The 27,801-nt window shown below is 36.7% G+C and overlaps 1 protein-coding gene across 1 annotated transcript in view; it reads right to left on the minus strand.

Moving 5' to 3' along the window:
- Positions 1–2,555: 2,555 nt before the first annotated feature.
- The window catches only part of LOC145992113 (SEC14-like protein 2), a 99,556-nt gene continuing 74,310 nt past the window's right edge, over positions 2,556–27,801 (minus strand). Inside the window, exons 5-10 of the mRNA XM_083128358.1 lie at positions 26,489–26,698; positions 24,420–24,500; positions 20,996–21,195; positions 12,710–12,858; positions 9,842–9,993; positions 2,556–5,755 (exon numbers count right to left, since the gene is read on the minus strand). Coding sequence (XP_082984484.1) covers positions 5,631–5,755; positions 9,842–9,993; positions 12,710–12,858; positions 20,996–21,195; positions 24,420–24,500; positions 26,489–26,698 — 917 coding nt within the window. The 3' untranslated portion in view covers positions 2,556–5,630. The remainder of the gene's footprint in view (positions 5,756–9,841; positions 9,994–12,709; positions 12,859–20,995; positions 21,196–24,419; positions 24,501–26,488; positions 26,699–27,801) is intronic.

A 27,801-nucleotide genomic window follows, 5' to 3' on the forward strand; every position in this document is an offset into this window, starting at 1 on the left:
TTTAAAGCATCAACACTGCTAAACTAAAATCCATGATGAAACAGCCCTCTAAGGGCCAGGCCTTGCCAAAGTTTTTTTTTCTCCATTGAGTGACGTGTGGTCAGGCCATCGAGTCCCATTGACACAGTTTCCTGGCTTCCGTGACTGGAGACAACTACTACTACTACTACTGAAGAAGGAGGTGTAAGGGATGACCTTCCACGTAGTACACCCAATTGTCAATGTCACTTCCACGTAGTACACCATGGACTGCTTTTTTCAGACTGAGGCTCTGGTGACTGGTCCTATGGCCAGAGGGTCAGTATAATTCTATGTGTTGTCCTGTTTTTTGTCCTTATGTATGCCGAGTGCCACTTTACAGCCTCAGCTTTTAACCAGTCAGAAGATTTTAAGTATTCAACATTACAGTTATGTTATTTGTTATGGTAAGGGGCTGGACCCTGTTTAATGTGATTGGTGCAAAAAGAGCCTAAGTGCTGATGTACGTCCCCAGTTGTCCTCACGATGCTGGGCCAGTGGTGAAATCTTCAGGTATTCCGAGCCATCATCCTCCTCTTGCAGATTCTAATTATGTTCATGTGAATATAAATGAAAGTACTGGGAGCCCACTCAACCACCTTGCCACATATGAAATAATATACACCAAGTTGTGAAGTTATGTTCTTCACAGATAGTAAACAAAAAGAACGGATATTTGTATTCAGTGATTGCCTTCAAGAATTTCCAGTTCGAACTGTGTCACTGTTTACCCACAACATCAGTTTCTTTAAATGCAATTTCTGGAATTATTCAAAATTCCTGGAGCATGCAGAAAATACTTGTGGGGCTCTACACCTTGCCCCTCCCCATGGCTACACCACTACATTGGGTTAACTACTACAAAAAAGAGGTCGATGGATGGAAAGAGGCCAGGATGTGAAAGAACCAACTATGTTCCAAATTGATGGTACAGTTAACCCGGAGTGATGGAAAAAATCATCTTGAGGCAAATTATGATTATAGCAGTACTTTATCCAGTATCTGCCACTATAGGGATATTGATTTTAAGTTGAATTACCAATAGTCGTACTGATTCAACTTTGCTATTAATAGCCTGTAACTTGCCATTTCATTATTTCTACGAATGTAAATGTATATTGCATATACCCTGGCTTGTAAAGCAAATATTAGGGATGGGACAGATTAATCGGTATCGGCTGATATAGGCATATCAGTTTCCAACAAGTGTTCTCGGGTTACCAGCCAGGTTAAATTGGAATTGTCTTCCAACGTTTCGAGGTCATACATTGCTCTCATCTTCAGGGAATGGAGAAATGGAGACCAGTGTAGGCTAATATACATGACTATAATGTGGCGGAGTTTGGATTCTATCTTCCTATTGGCTCTCTCTGGTTCCTGGTGTTCTCATTGGCTGTGGCTGGTGTCTTGTTTTTACGGAGGAGTGGGTTCCAGGCATGACTGAGCTGGAGTCCCACGTCCCTGTTGAGATTCGTGCTTTCCCGTGATATGGCTACGGCTTCCTTTACCCGTCGGTCCCAGTAACCGGCACATTTGGCTATTATTTTGGTGTCGGCAAATAAAATTCTGTGTCCCTCGGTGATGCTGTGTTCCACAAGTCCTGACATTTCCGGTTGGAATAATTGGATATTACGTTGATGTTCATTCCTCGGTGCTCAATGGTGCATCCCGTTTGGCCTATGTATGGTGTCCCACCTCACAGGGTATTCGGTATACTCCTGGAATACGGAGTACCAGGTCATCTTTGACTGAACAGAGTAGAGCCTTGGTTTCCAGTGGCGGCCTGTGAATGGTGTCCTCGCCCCGTGCCTTGCTAGAATTCTGCTTAACTTCCTGTACGTGTGTCCTATGAATGGTGAAACTGTTATAGTAGGGCGTTCCTGTTACCAGTTACTGGGACCGACGGGTAAAGGAAGCCATAGCCATATCATGGGAAACCCGAGCGAATCACGTCACCGGGAAAGCTACAATTCACATCAATTTATTGGTAAAATTACCAATAATTTTACTGATCTGATATATCTATAAATATCTTACAATTTAGTACAATATTGTGCCATTTCCTTAATAATTGTTATGGACAAACAGATAATCTCCATTCCATACTTTTTTTTAAGTAAATGTGTAAATATGCAGCGGCTTTTGCATTGCAAAAGCTTGACTTATCTGGTAATGTACAGTTATTAAGGTCTGTGAATCATTTCGAATTTTTTATCGGGTCGGTAGAATATCGGTTATCGGTATTGGCATATCCCTACTAAATATACAGTTTATTTTGCAAACAAAAGTTATTTTAGTTACTTGGTTAATATATTAAGAAAATTAATCAACCATTAAAGTTCTTCATGGAACATTAGTAATTTTATAATGGATTCATACATCATCTCGGTTACTGGTATTGGTTAATTTTATATCAATACTGTACTTTATTTTTACTGGCAAAAATCCATCTGTCACCATCTGATGATGTTCGTTCATTGGTTCGTTTGTGATGACCAACATGTTTTAAATTAAAAGTTGTGAATTAAACAATTAGGAACAAGTGAAATAGGTATTTTATTTGCAACCATTTTGTTATACATTTTGAGCATTTGAATAAAACTTTGATTGTCATAATAATAAACACTTTCCATGTAAATCCCATAACAATTTAACTACAGTATTAAAAGTCTCCCTTGGTACAGATGATCTTCATAGTGGTAAACATACACCGAGACAAAGTATCAAATGGTCCCCGAGATCACAGCTTCTGAATGTATCACAATAGTTAATATATGGTGGTGTAAATAAAAGAGGATTTTACAGTACTTTGAATAATGACATATCTTTACATTTGGAAATTTTATATTTGCTTTGAACTGTGCAGTTTTTCTTTTCATTGTAACATCATCTAATTCATAAAGTTAGTGTGTGATCAATTGTGTGCTAAATACCTGCCCATGGACAGTTTTCTTTAGAAATAAAGACATGATTCTCGACAATGACACTCAAACTACAATACTACTAATATGTTAACACAGACATCATATATATTGTATAAATGAGCAATTCTGTGAATTACGATGCACCAAAATTGACACACACTGAGATAAATGCCGACTGACTTGCAGGGCAGTCAGAATAGCTTTCATAAAAGGATATTTTCCCAAGTATTTCAGTGAATAAAGGTAGCGGATTTGTAAACCTGCATTACATAATTAAATGTACAAAATCTACCTAGCCAACAATAAAACTATGGTAAATATGTCCAAAATTGTATTCCATAATATTCCTTGTCACCACACTAATTGTAAGTTATGATAGTCTTAAAAGTTACTTGCGATATCTATTAAGTGTATGTTCAAAATACAATATGATGGTATGATGTAGTGTTACATGAGATGTTCTAATCCAAGTGTTTGGGATTTCTTGAACCTTGAATTCTAACACCAATTACAAAAGTCTGAAACTATCAGGTACTATTATGGTAGAAACGTTCATTACATAGTAGGCAATTTCCATTTTTATTTCTTTCAAGTAAATTCTCATTCATTCATTCATTCGTTTATTCATTCATCATACTCTCTCACGAACATATCATGCAACCAGCAAAAAAAAAAATAAAAAAAATGGAGAGCCGAAATCACCAGTATATAATATTCATAAGTTGCAAACACTGTTTACCTTACATAAAACACATACATGATATTTTCAACAGAATTTCTGTAGCCGAAATAAATTAAGTTGCTCTTGCACAAATATTTGCTTTCTAGAACTTTTTTTTTTTTGTCAGAAATCAACGCATTTTCAAGTGTTTTTCTATGAAGTTGGACCTTTCTGTAGTCTTTAGGAGTACTAAACATTTTACTACGAACTACATAGCTAAAAGAAAAGACGCAAGATAAATTCTTCAGACACTAAACTAGTCTCGCAAAGGTATCTTCCAAGGGTCCCAGGTTTGATAATCAGTGGAGGCACATAGTGCTTCAGATCCCACTTTAAACTGTAGGTCCAGTCCCAATTAGCCTTATTGTGCATTCACAACTTAACAACGAAGGTATCTTTCAGTTATGAGTATAAACAAATAAGATTAAAAAAGTAAAACACATAAATGACTGGGTCAGCTAGTTTGATATCAATCATTTAGTACATTTTGACATTGGTTAAAATAATTACTGGTGACTACCATGTAGAAAACTTTCAGCTGGATAAAAATTCTTCATTAAGCTGCCTTATCAAGTTACCTAGGTCTTTGTCACCAATAAACTTATCCTCACATCATTGAATATACTAGTTTTGCTTCTCCTACTGTCTTACAATACAGAGAATATTTAGGAAATATTGTTTTTCACTTTGATTTTTCTAAGGGGGAATTCTAAATATAGAACCACAAAAAATCAGTTGTGTGTTCTATCATGTTTCTCAATAGGTTTGCATGACTAGGCATATTTAGTCAGTTTGATTGGATGTGTGGCTAGGAAATACTGAATTAATTTAATGTCACATTTTTTTCTATCTCAGTTTTCCATAATACCCATATATTATTGCTCGGAAGTATTTTTATAATTATTTATGCTCATTGGCAGTTTGCCTGAATCTGATAAGACATATTCTACTAATCCAGTACAAAATTGATGTTCCATGGAGAACCTGATTGGTTCATTTACCTCCTTAATGTACCTAACCAGGTTATTACAATAGGATTTGTACTAGAAAAAATAGCTGAGTATTTAGTCATTTACTTACCACATCAGGACACACCAATTATAACTTTATATTGATTATGAAATTTATTAAATGCCAGACTTTTGCTGGTTATTTATAGAAATATCGGCTTGTGTTGTAATTATCAACATTTTGAGATGCCTATATTTGTTGATACTAATAATAATACCAATTATCTGTTGCATCACTTGTACCCTTTGAGTGGAAGTTAAGGCAAGTAAATATGCATAATATGGAATGTTGTTATGCTTTATAGTGTTCTTTATTCACAAACTTCCCATGATTGTTCTTGCTAAAAATATTTTAATGTATGCTTACACAAGTTTTGCATTAAGCATTTTCTCCATGTAAAGTATGATTTGTTTAAGGTCTGGCTAAACCATTTCCTTAATGAAGATCATATTTTTTATATAACAATCTTCATACAAGATGAGGCATCTGCAGATATGTTTATTCTTTGCTATCACTATAAGTACATTTTCATGAATTTAACTGAACAACCATTTTAATAGACAGACATCACAAAGAGTAAAGACTATGGTAACAAACTGTACACGAGATGTTCTCAAATATCTATTACTAGCACGGTAACTCTAGCACCAGACTGTATTATTTCGTAACAACAAATTTCAAGATGCTCGTACTCCCAGATACACATGCATACCTTCACTCGCACACTTGGATGTTATTCAGACATCCACCCAGACATATTTTGGTAACAATAATATTTGTTTTTCAGAGAGTCTTTGTTCCAATAGAAAAAAGACAATATGCACAAGGTGGTAAAAGACAAGAGTAGTAAAAAAAATACTGATTATGAATCACCACAATGCACTAGCTTAAAGCTACTGGAAGAACTTGCCATTATTGGGCAACAAATTTCACTTTCACCATCACACGGTCTTGCCTCATTCTTCAGACAGAACAATTTCTTGTTGGTTTAACAATTTCTCAACAGGTGGAACCACTTCGATATTATAATGGATTGTTTTGCTCCTCAGGTAACTGTAACTGTTATCAAACATCACGGTATCTGAAAATCATAAATAGACATTATAATGTAATACACATGTAGGCCCTACCCTCAGATCCCCTAAATGTGCCTTCATGGCATGCATGGCGAACTTTACTCACATATTTAGGCCCATACTTACAAATTACCATATTTACTTGAGTGCCCTGCATACTTTGTCTGAAATATGGTTGAAAATGGTGTACAGCTGACATGGGTATAGAACCAACTGAATTGAACCGTGAAATTTTCGGGAGAAAAACAATACATTCTTATCTTGTCGCAAATCAGATATGCAGATCAATCTCCCTTGAATTTTGAAATGCCATCTGGCACTAGGTAATAAAGCTAGCCAAAAAATGTAATTGTATGAATTGTACACTGCTCGCCATTAAAATTGCAACACCCAGAAGGAAATGAGATAGAAACACGAAACTTGGCAAATACGTAGTTCATAATAAGATAAGAAAATAATTACAGTTAGAGCTCGGTGGTGTGACATGCGACACGTAGAACATGGTTGCATAACCCCAAGGAGCTAGTAGCGTGTACAGCCTCCACGGGCGGCAATAACTGCACAACACGGCGAGGCATGGACAGAATGAGTCTATCGATGTCTGCTTGCGGTATGGCATCCCAAGCGGCTTCCACACGGTGCCAGAGGTCTTCAACATTACATGCCGGAAACCTGAGTTGGGCCAGCCAGCGACCCAGCATGGACCAGACATGTTCAATTGGCGACATATCCGGCGAACGTGCTGGCCAAGGAAGCAGGGGCACGTGGTTAGCTTCCATAAATGCGCTGACATTCCTTGCAACATGGGGGCGCACGCACGTTATCCTGTTGAAAAGTAGCATTATGCAGTGCATGGATTAATGGGACAGCAACAAGGGTGAGAACCTGTGTGATGTACCATTGGCTGTTCAATGTCCCTTGAATGGGTACGAGACGCGAACCTATGGCGATGGCACCACATACCATGATACCCAATGAAGGCCCTGTGTGATGATGCATGATGCAGGCATCATGAAGCTTAGTGCCACGGTGCCGCCACACGCGTGTATGTCCATCATGATGTTGTATACAGAAGCGGGATTCATCAGAGAACACTACAGCATTCCACTCCGCCATCCATGCACGACGGTCTTGGCACCATCTCAGACGCAAACGCCTTTGCTCTAGCATCAGAGGAATCCGCAACAGTGGGCGCCGGGAAAAAAATTCCCCGGTTCGCCAAACTACGAAGCACGGTTCGTGGGGACACTGGACGTTGTAAAACATCTCGTACTTCATGCGCAATCCTCGTTGACGTGGCCGTTCTGTCTGTAAGGGCCATGCGTATCAGACGTCTGTCCTCTCATTCCGTCGTCCGACGCGGACGTTGTGAACCTCTACGTCGCTCTACAGTGCCTGCCTGGACCCACTGGTTCCATACACGGATCACTGTGGATGCATTCCGTCCTACACGGGCACCGATCTCACGGTAGGATAATCCGTATTCACGGTATGCAACAATTCGGCCGTGATCGAACTGGGAAACCTGCTGGAATCGCTGCCGTATTGGACGACGTGGCATTGCTGACCGATTTTAACACACTACACTCACGACCATGCACTTTCACTGCTCTTCTGCACCTATCTGACCTGCTACAGGTACCACTTACCAGATGGCGTGACAGGCGCACATGACGCATAACGGCCTTGAACACCTAATCATTTCCTTCTGCACCTCTCCTCTACACACTGCACATTTCGTCCGATTCCGATTACTCCTTCTGGGTGTTGCATTTTTAATGGCGAGCAGTTTATTTTTGTTACTTTATTAGGGTGACCAGACGTCCTCTTTTATCCGGATATGTCGTCCTTTTTAGGTGTCTGTCCGGCGTTTGGGTGGATTTTTTAGAATTCTGTAAATGTCCTCCTTTTCTGGAAAGAGCATAGCATCGGCCATAGCAAATGTGCTGCATAGAGAATACTTCCACACATACGATTGACTGATTGATTGATTTAGTTTATTTTACTTCGCGTATTGTGCCTCTTGGCTAATTTGCGAAGATGGGGATGAGTGATGACACGATGAAATTGATGAATGGACATTCACAAACAACCAAGTCCGAGCGGGATTCGAACCCGGGACCCTTGCTTCCACACACAACGATCATCATATCACTTGGGGCACATTAAGTATTCGAGCAATGGTCACCTATCATCTGGGAGCTGAACACTATTATCACATTATTCTAACTTGTTGCTTCGCAATCTGAGGCTTTTAAAACACAGATAATCTGAGCAGTTCCTTTTTGACTGATTGATATGGCTTATTTTAATTCTCTTTTTTGCCACTTTTGACTAATCGCGAAGATGAGGATGAGCTATGATATGATGATTTTCATGAAGGGACACTCACAAAAAACACCCATGCCCAGGCAGGATTCGAACACGGGACCTCTGGCATTGTGGCATGGTGTGCTAACCTCTCCGCCACAGAGGGTGGCCAGTTCATTTTCGAGTCATACACACACGATACAGAAACTTGTAGTGAGAATTTTAATTATTAAGTAATATTTACTTTTATGAAATAACGAAGCGAAAGCGTAAATTCAACAATGCTCTCGCAAGAATATATCCAGCTTTCAAAGGATGGAAGAAACAAATATGAGGTAAAGTGTAAGGTGGCTGTCACTTTCCCCTTCTGATGAAAGACTGCTAGAAATGTTCGTGGCATGAAAATGATATATCTTGACCAAATCTAAACTACATAAAATTTAAATTCGGTTTTTGAAAATAAGTTAAAGCGAAGCTTTATGGGGGGGGGGGGTATTGCATTCTAATATCCAAGAATTGGAAAAAGATTAACATTGTGCTACAAATTATAGATATTCTTATTTATGATTGTCATGTGTTAAATAGTAGATTTCGAGTTTGCTTTCGTTGCTTAAAGGTAAGAGGAAATTATTGAGAAAATGATCAGAATTATCTGTGAGCAAAGTGTTGGTATTTTTTTAATATTGATTAAATTGTTAAGTAATAGCAAAATGAGTTGCCATTTTTTGCGGTGTCCTCTTTTCTATGACTTTGTCCTCCTTTTTAACTATGCTCTGTCCTCTTTTTTGAATGTATGTGTCTGGTCACCCTATACTTATGCCACATTTCTGTCTCTTTTGGCTAATTGGATGATTTGATGGATTTATGAAGGGACGCTAACAAATCACCCCCATGCCCAGACAATGATTCAAACCCAGGAACTTCAGTGGCAAGATCAAAAGTTGACCGAGCGGGCTATTGTATGAATTGGTGGTTTTGTAGTACAATGCCAGCCATTGTGACGGATTGGTTAGAATAGCATGCTACGATGCCAGTGTTCCCAGGTTCGAATCCCAACCTGGGCATTATTTGTGAGCATCACTTCATCAATTTCATCATATTGTCACTTATTTTCATCTTTGCGATTAGCCAAAAGTATCAGAAATGCAAAGTTGAATAAACCAAATTAATCAATGTAATGCAGCGACAAAACTTCTATCGTGAAAGTACATGACTGGTAGTGGCATTGATTTAAAAACAAGCTATATCCCCAATTTTCTTCCTGCAGAATCCAGGTGTCTAGCTTATTCAAGGGCATGTAATACTCGAGTAAAAACAGTAGTTCTTAATATGCATTATTGACAAAATATGAACAGGAATTTTCTCATTAATCATACCCTGAAAACATCTAGAATCATTTTTTTTATTTCATCATGTACAGGGGTCAGCATAAGTCAGTTTACCACTACACCCTATGACCTGCATTTTCGGTAAACTAACTTATACCGAACACTGTGTGTAAGCAAATTAGTTTGTTATTTAAAAACATAGTTCAGCCTACTTTTTGATGTTATGTAACTGACACAAATAATTGTAAATGTATCAATTACCTCTAGTCTCAATCATTGTCATCAAATCTCTCGATCATTGTCATCAAATCAATCTTGATGTACTTTTGGAAATCAAATCATTAAATGAAAGTTGAGAAGCATTTGTGTTAGAATAAAAGCACAGATGCGAAACTAGCATTATGGGCAGTACAAAACAAACATGTCGCACAATAAAAACAATTGTACACTTACATGTACCAGGTTCTTCACACACTGTAGACCCATCTTCCATCACAACCTGACTGTTGACTCGCTCTAGTGGAATAACAGTTTCATCTTTCCCACTCTCCTTCCTCACAAATATTCCAAATTTGATGTCGTTTCTTTCGGTCTGGAATTCCCATCTTAATGAAAAAGAGAAGATACAAAGAAATATTTCATCAGCAGCTAAAGAAGGAGTATAAACTGTTAGCAGTGTAATCATTTTTGAATTGCCCACGGATGAACTAAATGCCAGATCCCTACAGAGAAGTCTGGTAGCATATGTTGCAAGTGTTTTTAGTCTGTATATGTAATAAACATTTTTTGCTTTCTTCATAAAGGGGGTAGGGAGTACCAAACAATTCTTGAATCAAGTGCAAACACCATAAATGTCTATATTTACAAGGAAATTCACTGTTTTATTGAAAGGAGAAAATTCACATCACATTCAATCATATTAACACTATCCCTACCAGAACATTAAAATATAGAAAACCACAATGATTCATTTATTTCTTCACACACAGATTTTTCCCCAATTGTTCACTGTTCCACTGTTGATTCATATAATTTTTTCATTAATTGTTATTGCATTTTGCAGTCTCATGGTTTTTTTTATAAAAAGTATTCACCTTCGCATATTGTAAGATTATAATATATTTTGCCAAATTCACTCAGCTTCTTAAGGGATAAAATTTTGAAACTAGAACACTTGCAGGTTGGAGGCTGCAGCATTAAAACGTATATAAAGGGAGCAACCTTCCTGTGGATACATACAGGGTCTCCGAGAATGAATGGTGGGTTTTGGTAAGATTATTGTGAATGATATGCTACAAGGTATACCTTAAAAGTGGTTTCATTATGTTCAGAAACCCAATTTCTAAGGTAAGCAAACAGATGATTTAGTCACTCAAATAAGTTTTGCATGAACCTAATCACACCACGGTTGATTGAGAAAGGCTCAATTGTTGACTATGGCATGGGAGCAATTTTTGTGGATGCCAAGGGGCACACTTTGGGAACTACTGGTCTATTTGATGATTTTCTTTTCTCCACACTACCCAGCCCTCAGAATTGTGAGAACCATCGATTGTTTTCTTCTTGTGTGGTAGAATGTCCTGATACTGGCATCTAAATTGCCTTTGCACCAGAATCATAGATTTGTGTTCAGCCAGCCATAGGACACAAGCAGATCTCTCTTGTGTGCAGTACATTGCACTACAATGAAACTCGCACTGTAACCTTCCTACGTGGTAGGGCACAATGAATGCAGATTACAGTTCTTCCACTTTGTTTCTCGCTGTTCCTCTTCCTCACCTCATGTTGATGCCTGCAGTCTGTGCATTGCGTGTTCAGAAACTGTTGGGTTGAAAAACTTTCAATGTATACCATGTAATGTACCTTTCAAAATAACCTCACCAAACTCCAGTATTCATTCTCGGAGACCCTGTCCTTTTGTACTTTTCAACCATTCATCTATTGCACCTGGAAAAATAACATGATCGGTCATGCTGTATCTGTGAGATAACAAGTACAGTTTTTACTAACATATTCATGATTACTTTTTAGTTTTCACTCTATATAATGATTCTTAAATATCTTAAAAACAATTCTTTAGCACTACATGTGCCATTTATTGTCACCTTACAAACCAAAATCAATTTCAGTCACCGAATCACATTCTCTTTCCTCTAAATTACCACAATACTGACAGACCCTTATCACCGATGATATCGTATTCATTGCATTCACCATCACTGCTTCAGAGCATGGTACAATGGATTAAACTTTTTTTTTTCGGATGCTAACGATATATTCTACAAGCTGCCATTAATGCGAACGAGATCTGTTGCTCTGTATTTCAGATACAAACAGCCTACTAAGCCCCGACATGGAAGGGACACCAGTCAGATACTGGGGTCATCTGTATTGCCTAATCGTTTCCAAGAAAATGAAAAATTTTAGTTGCATGTATCTCAGGGATAAGTGGTTGATGGAGGGTTAATGCTGCATCTCCAGCATATAAATGCTCCTGTTTTAAAATATATTAATGAAGAAGCCACTTGAATTTTAAGTTTGAGGTTTCTTTTAATTTCACTTTTTGTGCAGAAATTGAGTTTACATATTTCTATAGGATTTTATATCCTGGTAAACAATATTTCTCTACTACAGTGGAACCTTGATATCTCGAACTTGAGGAGAAAAAGAAAAAATTCAAGGTATCAAGGATTTCAACTTACTAAAGTTCGAGTTATTGAGGGCCAAAATCGCCGACTTCGAGTTATAGAGATCTAAAGTTTACTGCCCCTTCTGAACGTCGGCATGCACACTAAGCACATTAACAATGATGGTTACATACACGGCAGGGTGGGGGAGTTCAAGTTCCGACACAATTGTTGATCTCCTGACATTGTACGTACACACCTTACACTTCGACTTATTGAGGTGCGTGCGACTAAAACTTCGAGTTATAGAGGTGATTAGAATTTATTTTCGCCTCTCGGAGGTTTTTCATAGTCTACCATCGAGTTACTGAGCTTGAATGGCATCCCATAAACTACAAAAATTCGTCTTATCAAGGTTTTATTCGATTTGTTGAGGTGAAATTAGTATTGAGTGTTATGGACAATTCAAGGGGATTAAAAAAAAATCGAGTTATCAAGGAATTCGAGATGAGATTCGAGTTATCAAGGTCCCACTGTATTATCTTGTCAGTGCCTAATTCTGTATTTTATGAAGAAAAAAAGAAGAGAAAGAAAGACAGAAGAAGAGAAAGAAAAAGAAGAAGAGAGAGAAAGAAAGAGAGAGAGGGGGGGAGGAATACATATTACTTGTTCACCAAATAATGTTGGCTCTTACCTGAGGAGAGAGCCTGGGTCTAGAATAAAGTAATCTAGCTTTAACCTGTCTCCCTTTTTGATTATAGCTGTTGACATGCTATCAACCTCCTTATTCTTGTCACTGTTGATGAAGTAGTAGGTTTTAGGTACTTTTCCTCCTTGACAGATCTGAAACGGAAGTGTATAGCATCTTAATAGTAGATTACACTTATCACTAGCGTTAGGATTTTGATGAATTTAAAATTGCCAAAAATGACCTTTTAAAAATGCATTTATGACCTAATACATGCAAGAAAATGCCCTATGAACTTAGAAAAATGACCTAAAAATTCTGAAAGATTTGAAAAAAAAAATTATAAACTACCAAGAGAAATTCAAATTCACATCGTTAACACAGTCGTTCAGAAATGCGCTAAAGGCAATGAGACGAGAGTCTACATTTGCATGTAAAATGTCCCTTCTTTCACCAAAATGTAGAAAAATGCATAAAATGACTTTCAAAAGGCCAAAAAATGACAAACGGTTTAAAAAGTGACCTTTACTCCAAAAAGGGTCAAAAAATGCCCAAACAAAGGCATCCCAATTAATTCACTTATGTGTAACACACATTTCTATTTACTTATGCAATGTTTCTGCCTTACCAAAAAAAAAAAAAAGATGCATTTGAATCAAAATCCTAGCCCTACTTATCACAATATGATGTGCAAAAATATCTGCATCAATCAAAATAGGCATATTGGTGAATCAATTTATTTCTAAAATTTCTGATAAATTTACATCCAGTATTCCTACAAATGGAATGTATTTTAGAGCACTTGAAAATGATTGAAACAGACTTGTCAGATTAGTAGTGGAAGGCCACATGGAATCTTGAAATTTTCAGGCCTATAGCTCGATGCATTGGCTTCATTGCCATGAAAACTGCAGGAGGGCTTGGTGGAACCAATCTTTAGAGGTGGTGCACATTACCAGGTGTGCCTGTTAATAATTCTTAATTTCGTCGCTGGATGGCACTGGAAGCATAGGTTGGTGCACAGTCTCAACTGTTACGTCAGTGTGTTGCCAGGACAGTACCTGTCAAAATGCTGTGGATTTGCAACCGAGTGCGAGTGATCGTGATATTGGGTTTGTGTGGGAAACATGTTGACCTTCAAACCAAATAAGGAGCATGTGCTGTTTTTCTTGTTCAATCAAAAGAAAAATGCGAGTGAAAGCCATCGTATTCCTGTGGAAACGTACGGTGACAATGTCCTCATGCTAGACACGTGTGTGTGTTGGTTTCGATGATTCAAAAGTGGTGATTTCGACTTGAAAGATAAAGATCACCCGGGCCAGCCGAAAAAATTCCAAGACGCCGAATTGCAAGTACTGTTGGACGAAGAAGATACACAAACTCAACAACAACTGACAGAGAAGTTAAATGTTGGTCGCCAAACCATATCTGATCGTCTTCATGCCATGGGAAAGATCCAGAAGGCAGGAAAATGGGTCCCACATCATCTGAACGACAGACAAATGGAAAAGCGAAAAATGGTGTGTGAAGTGTTGCTTTCTCAGCATGACATCAAACACAAACAATGATAAAGCAGACATAAAAGTCATCAAGGATGACACTGAAGTAATTGACCCGAATATCATATGTAACTTATTCAACAAAATATTTAAACTTAACCAACAGAAACAGAGAGAATGAAAATAATGACAAAACACTAGAGATCCCAATCGAGAAATATCGGCCAAACAGTATATATATCCCAGAAGTAAGTGCTAATGAGCTAAAAAAAAGTCATACAAGGTTTAAAAAACAAAAAAATCACACGGACCTGATGAATGGTCAGCTGAACTTAATAAATCCTGCTCAGAATCTATTTTAGAACCCCTGCTGTATGCAGTCAACAATTCAATAAAAGTTGGTACATTCCCCAAAGTTCTAAAACACAGCACAGTGATACCCATATTCAAAAAAGGAGCTGCAACAGACATTGAGAACTACAGACCTATCTCCCTAACATCTGCTTTTTCAAAGATATTGGAAATTTTTTTATCAAATTATATTATAAAGTTTTGTAACAAATATAACATAATAAACAGAAACCAGCATAAACAATGTACCAGAATACCCAAACACAAAAATTGTCACCTATGCAGTTGACACAACTGTTCTTGCCAGAGGTATCGACCCTAGGAAGCTTGAAATAAACACTTTTATCACCATAAACCAACTGGCACAATACTTAACTTCACATGGATTAATAATAAACAACAATAAAACAAAATTTATGATATTCAATACAATCCGAAACGTGGATTTTGAGTCACAAACACTATGCATAGACAATGTGCTCATAGAAACTGTATCTTCAGTAAAGTTTTTGGGAATAACACTAGATCAAAAATTAACGTGGGAAGAACAAATTAACAACATCTGCAGTAAACTATCATCTAATCTATACCTGCTAAAACAAATGGCTGAATATAATTTAACAGAAATTAACAAATGCATATATTATGGACTAATTTACCCCTATGTTGAATATGGCATAATAGCTTGGGGTGGATCATTTTATAATAATACTGTCAGAATACTGAGATTTCAAAAGAGAGCACTTAGAATAATGTACAAACTAGGCTGTAGGGAATCTTGCAAAGAGTTATTCAGGGAGAAACAAATAATGACAATATACTCCCTATACATGTATAAGGCTATAACGTTTGTTCTAAATACTGGAAGCATGACTAAAAATAACCAATTACACAACCACAATACAAGGCGGAAAGATAATTATTACCAGAACCAACACAGACTCAATATCTCAAAACAATCACCAATGAATACTGGAAAAATATTCTACAACCAGCTGCCTCATGACATAAAACTGATATCTCCAAAAGATAAACAAATACAACAATAAAAAAATATTTGACAGAGAGAGCTCTCTACAGTATCAGAGAATTCATGGAACAAGACAATACAAGGCCAATGTACTAAAAAATATGTATTTTAATTGTATTCTTATTTCAATCATGCAACAATGATAATGTGTTTTTTATTTTTATTGTAGTGTAATGAAGTGTATTTTTTTAATTTTTACTTTGGTGTAGTGATGTAATGTACTACACAGTGTTTCTTCTTTTTTGTTATGATGTACTTAACTAATTATTATTTCATTATGTATCTTGACGTTTTCCATGCCCTTTTAATCAAGGGTCAACAGAAGAAAAATAAAATTCAAATTCAAATTCTTGCATCGGATAGTGACTGGGGACGATAAATGGATCTACTTCGAGAACCCAAAATGCAAAAAGTCATGGGTTGACCCAGGACAACCTTCAACATCGACCCCAAAACCGAATCACTTCGGAAGGAAGACAATGCTGTGCATTTGCTGGGATCAGAAGGGTGTGGTGTACCATGAGCTTCTGAAACCAGGTGAAACAGTGAATGGAGTTCGCTACTGTCAACAACTCATCAATTTGAACCATACATTGATCGAAAAGCACCCAGATTGGGCGACAAGACACAGAAAAGTGATTTTGCAGCACGACAACGCCTCATCACACACAGCGAAAGGCGTCAGAGACACCATTTCTGCACTTGGCTGGGAATTCTTGCCCCACCCGCCATACTCACCAGACTTAGCCCCTTCGGACTACCACTTGTTTTCATCGATGTCTCACTCACTTTCCCAGCAACACTTCAACAATTACAAAGATGTCGAACAATGGCTTTCTGACTGGATCACCTCAAAATGTGAACGATTTTTCTGGAACGGCATCCACAATTTGACGGACAGATGGGCACAATGTATAGCTAGTGATGGCGCATACTTTGAATAAAGCAGATACACTTGTTTTCTTTCGGATCAATTAAGAATTATTAACCGGCACACCTGGTACTAGCATCAGTGAATGTCTGACCCCACAACAGTTCAGGATGTCACAGAATTGTATTTCCCAGTTGCTGTACTGTCGCCATTGTCTGTGTGGAGGTGTGTGGCCTTGAATTGTTGTGTGAAAGACACATTCTTTGTCTACTTCCTTTTCCTTCAGCCCTGAATTTTTCGGTGCAGGTGTGGTTCATAATTCGTTTTTCTTTTTACCCCTGCACCTTGAGGAAGCCTGTCGAAAAGCATGATGCCCCAGATAGTTAAGTGCACAATTCTGTCATCTTGTTATTTTTTATTTTTTTATTCAGGTAACTTGATTTTGCAAATTGTAACACATACAGTTTCTTCTTTCTCTAATGCAAAATACAGCCACCTGGATATCTGAGGTAGAGGAACAGCGTTCTTGGCTTAACAATCAATCATGGCCACACTTACGAGTAACAACATTTGTTAGAAACGTTCCAGACATAGAGAACAAAATACTAAACTTATGAAGTAATGGTCCTGCTCTCTTCAAAGTAGTCACTTTTGCTTTAGCATACTGCTGTCATTGTCTCTTCGTATTTCAGAAGCAGCTGGATAATGCTATTGGTATGCTCACTGGCTCACCATTTGGATTTCTGAAAATGCTTCATATCCAGTGGCGGCTCATGCTACTTATTGTTAGAAGGGCTGCATTCATAAAAAAAAATCTTACTTTAACTATTTGAAAATGAACTTAGGGTGACCAGACGTCCTCTTTTATCCGGACATGTCCTCCTTTTTAGTTGTCTGTCTGGCGTCTGGGCAGATTTTTTAGAAATCGGTAAATGTCCTCCTTTTTTAGAAAGAGTAGGCTATAGCATCGACCGTAGCTAATGTTCTGCATAGAGAATGCTCCCACACAATGATATTCATATCACTTGGGGCACGTTAAATATGAGAGCAATGTTCACCTAGCATCTGCGGGAGCTGAACATGATCACTTTCCCGACCGAGTCTTTAGTAGGGGTGTGCAAGATCCAGAAAAGTCTGTAAAAAAAAATCCCGTCCCGATCCCGACTTCAGGAAATGATTTCCAGACATTTCAGGATCCCGAGCAGTTCGGAACTTCCAAATGGTCGTTTTAAAAAGTGGTTAATTCTTGATGTTTTCTGCATTATAAGTGTCTTGATACTTCTCGGAAATTCTTAGCTTTTATTTCAGAAATGAAAAAAAAAAGGGAAATGACGTCAAATTCGCGATTTCCACAGCATCGGAAATTTTTTTTATCATTACCCATTCCTGAAAATTTCCCGGCTTGGTCGGGAAATTGCAGATTTAACCCCTCCCAAACGTCGGGATTTGAAAAAATTCCCCATCCCGACCAAAAAAAAAGTTTTGTCCTGCACACCCCTAGTCGTTAGTATGTATTATTGTAACTCGTTGCTTCGCAGTCTGAGACTTGTGAAACACATGTAATTTGAGCAGTTCCTTTTTGATTGACTGATATGGTTTATTTTAATTCCGTTTCCTGCCACTTTTCATAATTGCGAAGATGAGGATGAGCAATGATATGATGATTTTGATGAAGGGACACTCACATGGAACACCCATGCCCAGGCTGGAATTCAAACCCGGGACCTCTGGCGTTTTGGCACGATGTGCTAACCACTCCGCCAGCCACAGAGGTCGGCCAGTTCATTTTCGAGTCATACATACACGATACAGAAACGCATAGTGAGAATTTTGATTATTAAGTCATATTTACTTATATGAAATAACGAGGTGAAAGTTTAAATTCCACAATGATCTTGCAAGAAAATATCCAGGATGGAAGAAACGAATATGAGGTAAAGTGTAAGGTGGATGTCACTTTCCCCTCCTGTTGAAGGAGTGCAGAAATGTTCGTGGCATTAAAATCATATTTCCTGACACAATCTAAACTACCTAAAATGTAAGTTCTGTTTTTGAAAATAAGTTAAAGCGATGCTTACTTGTTACATTTGCATTCCCTTGTGGTGATATTGCATTCCCTTGTGGTGATATTGCATTCCAATATCCAAGAATTGTAAAGAGAGTAAAATTCTGTGCTTCAAACTATAGATATTCATAGTTATGATTGTCATGTGTTAAATAATACTATTAGGAGATTGCTTTCATTGCTTAAAGGTAAGAGGAAATTATTTAAAAAGTCATCAGATTTATATTGATTAAATTAAGAGTATCGTTTTACCGATAACACCGAAAAGTTGAAGAAAGCACAGTAAAGTGTCTAAAATGGATTAGGGTAAGTTAAGGAGGCAAGTGTTCGGTGTTTCAGAATTGCAAAATAATGCCAATTATGCCATTTTTCAGAATAACACCGAATTTTGCACTTTAACATGAAAAAGTCGCGAAATATGCAATATAAACTAGGGATAACACTTCTTTTGTTAAAAAAGAACTACCTGAAGTGCTATTTGATCTGTCGTTTCTAGTCTAGCTGGTGAAAGTTCGATTCAATAGAATTTGTCACACTTCATTTATTGCAGTTTGGCACAGACATGACTGACAGTAGGCTATTTAACCTCTTACTGAAATAGAATTTGCTCGGGGGGGGGGGGAGAGGGTAATCTTCCCAGAAGGGAAATTTATTAGGAACAGGAAAATTTTCAGGGAGAAGCACCTGTTGTGTTCCGGGGGGAGGGGGAGAGGTTGTGTATATGAGTGTGCATATACAAAATGCCTATTTTGAGGTCGCAGAGGGATTTTCTTGGCATTGTTGGAGAAAGCGATATGTATGACTATTTTCAAAGATTTGGGTGATATCATTCAATAAACATTTTATATTTACTGGCTGTTGAGACGAAATAATTTTCCAAATGGAAGAAATTTGGTCATTCTTAACAAAGGTAAGCCTTATTTTTTTTGTCATTAAAACTAAAATTTGCCTCAATTTTCCAGAACTAAAGCAATGTGAAAATCTTAATCATAGAAGGAACAGTAAATATGCATGTAAAAATAACATCGAATTTTGCCCTAAACTGGAAAAATAACACCGAATTGCAGTAAAAAATAACATCGAAATTCAGGTGAAAATAAAACGAAAACTTCACGTCCTCTTTTTTATGACTTTGTCCTCCTTTTTCACCATGCTCTGTCCTCTTTTTTACATGTATGTGTCTGGTCACCTTAGATGAACTCCATGTGGCGGTCTTTCATTGTACCAAACTTGTCAATCACTCATTTTTAATTGTACGATTTACCATTCAGAATACCAGATTATATAACTTACTGCCAGAAAACAAACTACACTCTATGAATCGATTCGAAAACTTAAACTATCACGCACTTACTGACAAGCAAAACAGACACGTTACATGGCCGGCCACTCAGTAATCGCATGTTTATGCACGGTGTCGCCGTATCATAGTGTGAGAGCTTTTGATTTCTACCATTTGGCAGTGCCACCGTACATTAGACTGCAGCATTGGACTGCAGTGAATGCAGTCTGCTTTTTAGCACTGACAAGGACCTAGCAGCGAGGGAAGTAGAAGCAGTGATTACATTAGAGATAGCATGGAGATGTGCTGGCAATCCCCGAGGGGAAGCAGCTTCATATACCAGTTTGCCGCTTGTCGCGCGCCAAGTGAATTTGAAGGCTCCACACAGCACAACGGGATGCAGTAAGATAGTGGAAGTGTAAATATTTAATTTTTGCACTAATGGCAACAAAATATAATTTATTTGTGGGGGCTGCAGGACTGCAGCCCCCTTCATTGTCTGCCACTGCACATATCATCTTCTTTTTAGTTTTCTCAGTCGGAGAAACGGAGAAAACACAGGGTGAGAGATTGTGTGGTTATGGAGTATGTGTGAGTGCTGTCATTTGGTGTTAAGCAAGAAATTCTTACACAGCCAGACCAATGTATGTGGCCTGACATTATCATGAAACAAGTAGTAATGACTGGATTCTCACAAGTCAAGAATTCAATATTTACTTTTCCAAAATCCTCCATTAACTTTGGTGTATGGTAAAAGTCTTCATATTGAGTTGAAATTTTGTCTTGCTATTTAAGAACAAAAGTTTTTTGTTGTAGAGGAGCTCGTTAATGCCTTACAGGATCAGACAGTTGCTGTTTGCAGAAGAATATTATAGAAAAGAAAAGGAAAAAAAATAGTGTAAACTAGATAACATTTGCATGAAGCAAGGCAGGTAGGAGAGGGGTGCCAAATTTTGCATATGACATCCAATTCTATTCTCGTCACCCTCAATATGGAAATCTGTAGCTGCAGCTCTTGACTAAGATGAAAAATTCTTTCTCTCTGACTTCTCATACAACTGTGAGTTTACAATGGTGCGCTCAATGAAGTGAGGAGGAAAATATAATACTGCATACGTGATAATTGCATTAACCTCAAAATTAAAATTGTTTTTAGGAATAATAAATGTTGGGACAGGCTCGTACAATACTTACTTTGGATGGACACCTTGGGTCCCCGTCAGGATCCTTCATTGTTCCTCCATAGCATTCTGGTAACTGGTCAGGGTCAGTTGTAGCCAAAATGGCTGCCATCCATTTCTCTGGTTCGGACTTATATATCTTGAGTTTTGATATTGTATACTCATGCAGGAAAGGTTTCACAATGGCAAATGCCAGTGCAAATACTTTTGGTGCTGAGGGTAAAAAATGAAAAATGTAGTTTATATATTCAATAAGAATTTAACATGTTCAATGCAATTCAAGATTACTATAGTTCCTTCCTTGCCTTTAATGTTTAAAGAAAAACATTGAAATGTCCATGATCTACTGGTCAGCAAAGTGGGCTGAAACACCAGGTAGACACAAATTCTCAAAAGTTCAAAAATGTATACAGAATGTTGCATATGATAACAGTCAACCTATCTGTGCTTGTGTTGACTTAAAACTTAACTGTAGGTCCAGTTCCCTTTAGCATATCTGAGCATAAAGTGGACTTGGACAATAACGGTGCCCTTATATATTGATAGTCAAAATATTAGTTATAAAAACCGGGGGTCTGTGTTGCCCCCTCTGGCTGAACCTTTAGCATTCCCACTCAACACATGCTTCTTCTTTTCTTTCTTTCTCCTTTACTACATCACATTTTCTGTATCTGAAATCAGTAATGAAATATGAGCCTCGAGCCTAAAAAATTCCTCCATTTTTCAATATGGCATCTGGATCATGGCTTAGGTTTTAGTGGACTTTATGTTTGTTCACTAGGAAGGCGAGTACAACCCCAAGTAACCACAACTGTTGAGCCAATGTCAGTTTTTATGTGGGAAAGGTTGGCTTACATTGGTTGGCAAATTGACGTTGATCTTACGTTGGCCCAACGGTGGTTGCCAATGTTTGCCCAACCATGGAAAACTGAGTCAAAATGAGCTTTAAAAATAACTTTCTCATGTTAAGATAACTTTCAAGAGTATGCTTGCTATAAATTCTAGTGTGTAAAATAAATGACATGTAACAGTGTTTCTTTTCGAATATTTCAGTCACAGCACATACTGGAAATATAATATATTTTTAATGAAAGTAGAAGATATTTTTAACTTGTAGTCACTCACCAGTCCTTTGTCACCCACCATGAATGAAAGATGTAATAATAATAATAATAATAATAATAATAATAATAAATTCTTTATTTCTGTAGACCCATATCCATGGGTGTGGAAAACGTCATACAATACTAAATATTACAAATGGAGTAACATTACAATAAAAAGAACAAAATGCAAACACAAAAATACAAATAAATCATATGGGTTAAACATAAAACAGTTATAAGTGTTACATACTAAACTTGTAAAACAGATAATCCAAATATAGGAGACATACAATATCAAAAGAATTTAAATGCTTCAATTTACTAATCCAGTTTATCTATTGAAATTCATTGAGATTATATAGAGGTATATCTGTTAAATACTGTTTAATTGATTTCAGTTTCTTGTGAGTTTCTGTAATTTCTTTGATGTATGTGGGAAGTTTGTTATGGTATTTTATTCCTGCAACATGAGGTGATTTGTCTGAGAGAACAAGTCTGTGTGCTTGCATGTGGAAGTTCTCTTTTTGACGTGTGTTGTGCTGATGGACGGTCGAATTCTTATCTAATTTACAGTGTTTTAGTACATATTCAATTACTTTGTAAATATATAAGGAATATATGGTCATAATTTTATTTTCTCTAAATAATTCTCTACATGAGTTTCTAATTGGTATTTTGAACATATACCTTATTGCTCTTTTCTGTAGAGTAAGCAATCTTTGAGTGTATTCCTGCGCAGCTCCTCCCCATGCTATTATGCAATATTCTAGGTATGGATATACAAGTCCATAGTATATATTTGTGTTTATTTCAGACACATTATATTGTGTTAGGAGTTTTAGGAGATATAAGTTTTTCCCTACTTTTTTGCATACATGGTCAATATGATATGTCCATCTTAATTTGTCATCAATAACTAAACCTAAAAATGTAACTGGATTTTCATAATTGATTTGATTACAATCTATTTGTAAGTTTATATTATCAAAATTGGGTTTATTTCCAGGATTGAAAGCCATATACATTGTTTTTTGATAGCTTACATTCAAGTTATATGAATTTAAGTGCTGAGTTATTATATTTACTGATATGTAGGTTTGTATTTCTAATTGTTCTTGTGTATTTGCACTGCATGTTATGGCTGTGTCATCTGCGTATGTTAAAATATTTGTATTGTCTGGAGCAGGTAAGTCGTTGGTATATAGTATGAACAGTAGCGGGCCTTGAGGGACTCCTGTTTTTGCATATTCAGTGTCAGATATAATTTTGTGAACCACGGAGTTTTCAGTATGTAGTATCTGGGTGTACTGTGGTCTATCCGTGAGAAAAGATTTTATCAGTTTGTATGTATTTCCTCTAATGCCAAGATTGTATATTTTTTGCATGAGCATAGAGTAGTCTAAGCAGTCAAAGGCTTTGGACAGATCCAGGAAAAAGCACAGGGTATCTCATTATCTTCTAATCCATCTATAATTATCTCAATAAATTGAGAAGTAGCTGTACTTGTTGATTTACCCTTTTGGAAACCATGTTGTAGTGGACTAATTATGTTATATTTAGCACAGAATTCGTATATTTTGTTACAAATGATTTTCTCTAACAGTTTTGAGAAAGATGATGTGATCGTTATTGGTCTATAGTTTTTTATTTCTGTCTCCATTCCTTTTTTGAGTATTGGTTTAATTATACTTTTCTTCAGTACTTTTGGGAAAATTCCACTATTGATAGAGGCATTTATAGCATACTGTAGTGGTAATGTTATGTTGGAAATTGCTTATTGTTTCTCTCTTTAGCTGTACCAGAACAAGAACATTCTTACAGGTATTATTGTGAAGGTGGTTAAAGAATGTTATGTGCAGACTAAATTCCATGAAAGGTGAAAAACTAAGTAAACTCTACAAAGTGTTTTATGCTACCACTTGAAGGTACAGTGCCTTGAAAACAATTATACCGTGTGACTGAGAAAGTGCTGCATATTTCTTTTTTTTATTTTCACAAATAATTTGTACTGTTGTTTACATTTGGCTTCACAATAAATTATGTATGTATCAGAACACAACAGTATGTTGGCCCAATGTTAAAACCACGCATTGGGCCAATGTTGAAACCATGCCCAAAATTACCCAATGGTATGTTCGTACGTTTGGCCAACCATTTTCAGTACGTTGGACCAACAACTTTTGGTTACGTGGGACATATCTGCCAAAATATGTGCATATTCTATTTTTTGAAGTTTGACCTAATTTACTGCGTTACTTAAGTTGGTTATCCATGAAAAATTGCACAACAAAGATAATCACAATTGTGTTCATGTTTATGCATACAACTTACCATTTATTATATAAGCTGTCTTTAAAATCTCTGGATAATTAGCTTCATACATCTGACACAAAGTAATGACAGCATCTGCAGCTGAAGAAAGAAGTAATGCACATAAGTTATTATTATGGATAATGATGCACAACTAACAGTGCAGAATTATGAAGCTTGTACCCTAAAATGTGCCTTCATGGCATGGTGCAACTTGCATGGAGAACTTTACATTACTTCCCAAAGATCAAAATTACATTGAAAGGATCGTGTGAAAATAAATATATAAACATAAGAAATATGTGCACATGCATATATATAAACATAGTAGTAGATCCAGATTAGCCCATCCCTTTTCAACAAAGCCCGTGATGCTTATAATGGAAACTGACTTTAAATAACCAAAAGTAAATTTTAAAAATAATTGATATACCCCACAATGATCCCTATGCAAAGATAATAGAAATGGTGGATTAACTATAACAAATTCATTTATTACTAATTATATTGGCAATGTTTTATTATTTTTGTTCTCCCCAAAAATTATTATGATGCAGGATGCATCATGAAACACTCCTTCTAGGCATCCCTGGTTAAAAGAAGTAATGCACAACTTTTAGTGGTAATACTGTAACTAACAACAAAATTTATATCTGTAGCAGTGCTATATTTTACAAACTGTAGCTGCAGCTTCACTGAAAAATGTACGTAGCTATAATAGAACACTTTTTCTAGGATTGTCAATTGAACACAGGACAACTTCTTTGATATTGTACTTGCATAACATTCCTCGCCTGGTGAACGAATAAAGTTCCTGTCAGAACTTGCTCCTATAATATTGTAGAATAAGGAGTTTTACACAGGTAAAAGTGAGGATGCTTACCTTTAGCAAAGTAAGCGAAGGTCAAGGAAATGGAACAAACCCAGATGAGAGGGATAGAACGAGGTCTTCCATTGGTAATTATCTAGAGGAGCAACAGGTGGAGCTATAGATTTATTCGGTCATCGAGCAGGGTAAGTTACTTTGCCCTAACCTGCCATTCTCTTTGCTCAGTCAGAAGTGTTTAAATCAAAACATGAGTTTACATTAATGCTAAGCTAGGTATTCACACCTGGCCCTTTTTGGGCCGTCTTTACCATCAAGCGTTACAATTGGTGGGGTGAGCAACACTCCTTGGTTCGATCCCCGCGTTCCAAAGGCTGGAATGCTACGCTTAACAATAAAATATTGTGCAATTGCAATAAGCACATTCACATAAAAGTTGAATAAGAATTTGTGCTTGTTACACATTTCTTGATAAAAATATATATTTCATATTTCTCTATCTGAAAGGAAAATGTCAAAATTAAATTATGGGGTGAAAATGGCATATAATAATGGTATTCATTCAATGAAGTGAAATAGCTTGTAGCAGTAATGAATAGATACAGCAAGCTCGTTTCGTATAAAAGTAGCTTTAGCTGTAGGCAGTGATTTATCCACAAACCCCCAACACCCCAAAAAAATTTCTTTACATCCCCCTAAAATTTTTCACAAAAGTCCATTTAGTGGTCGTTTTAGCTCTAATTATTCCTCTGTGCCCCCTAAAATCTATCTTACACCCCTTCCCTCATGGAAAATTCTTTCTTAATAAATCCTTGGCTGTAGCAAAGATGCTATTTTTATCGTGTAGCATTTTAATCACTGCATACACATCTAATCCCCCCCTTTCTATGCCACCCTTCATATCAATATGAGCTTTGCTATGATCCTACATCTACTTGTCCTCACAGTAACTACATTTGTAGTCAATGTGTACTGAACTTTAATAGTTTATTCTGTCTTTAAATTGCTCTTTTGCTTATCTTTATCTCTTCTGCTTATTCAGTTACACAGATACTGTTATAATATGAGACATACATACCATTATGTTGTCACTTCACTTTCATGTTGTGCAATTATAATTTTAATTTTTAGTACCGTTAGGTTCTGCTTAATAAAGATAATTAATTATCTCATGAACTTGTATGTGGAATGACAATTGCAGATTCTAACCTTTTCACCCACAAGAATTGTGTTACTACACAAATATTTAAGAAATTAAGCATACCTGGTTTCCAAGTGTACTGCCTAATGTTGAAATTCTTCAAGTCAAAAATGACTGTCACCTGATAAACTGGTTTGCCAAGTTTCTTCTTCTTTTCTTCCACTAATGATAAATAATATTCAAGATTTCTAATGACATTCTGAATGAACTCCTTATGTCGAACTGCATGAAGCACACCCCACATATCCATTTCTCCAATAGGTGCAATTATTACTGAAAAAGTAAAATTGGAAAACAGCGATTACAGCCTATCTAAACATGAATACCTCTAACAGTGTTATCATTTTGCAGGCAAGGGGTCGCAGGTTCGATCCCTGTTGAGGCACATGCATAGTGGTTTAGATCTCATCTTATCTGCCTTCCGGAGGATACCAATTTTACCCTGTTTTGAACAGCTTGGAAGTTGGAACCATAGAGTTGTTGTCTAACAGAAAGTAAGTGTATGGTAGTCAGCAAAAGATGCCTAGAAACTTATAGCTTGACTTATTTTTTTTTAATTTTATTTATTTATTTATTTTAGAATTTCTGTTCATCATTTAGGATAATTCATGTGGAGGATTGCATTCTCTATTCTGAATCGAAATTTGGCTTACAGTAATGGATGATATTCAACTTTACGTCATCATGCAATGTACTCTTGTAAGAAATTTTCAAGCAGATTTGCATGTGTTAAGGAAAGCGTATGACAAGCCTTGGTACAATGAGAAAATCTGCATTTTACCACTTTACATGTGTTTCACATTTTCTGAAGCACTTTGGTAAAGGTAAGAAGTACACATTCCTCATATGATCACAGATAATCATACCTTGAATCACTTTGGCAAAGACTATACTCACACTGCTTACCCAGCATGTTTTCAATGCAGGATCCGATCTGTTTGCCCAGAATATGTTGCAATGAATTGTGGGGGAAGTTTTTGGCTGAATATCATCCAATTATCTTGTACGTACCACTAATTACATATATCTATACAGTCACTGTTATTTTCAAATAACTAAGTTATTTTTACAGTTACTTACTCTAAGTAAGATATAAATCATAGAACATGATGCATGAACTGAAAAAAGTCCTTTTTTTGTGATGTGACAATCTAAATTTAACATTAATTTTAATTAAATTATGATAGCCTCATATGTTTATGATACAGTATGGTTTCTTATTTCAAAATGCAACTAATTACAGTTATTACCTTTTAAGAGCTTATTTTCTGGGAAGAAAGGTTCTGGTACACTGGAAATCAGTTTGCGATGTTGACAAACTATATTAATGCAAAATGGAAATGGCTAATGAATATACCTTCAATGTGTTCATAAAT

Source organism: Lepisma saccharinum, chromosome 9 (assembly GCF_977018435.1).
Source record: "Lepisma saccharinum chromosome 9, izLepSacc3.1, whole genome shotgun sequence".
NCBI lineage: Eukaryota > Metazoa > Arthropoda > Insecta > Zygentoma > Lepismatidae > Lepisma > Lepisma saccharinum.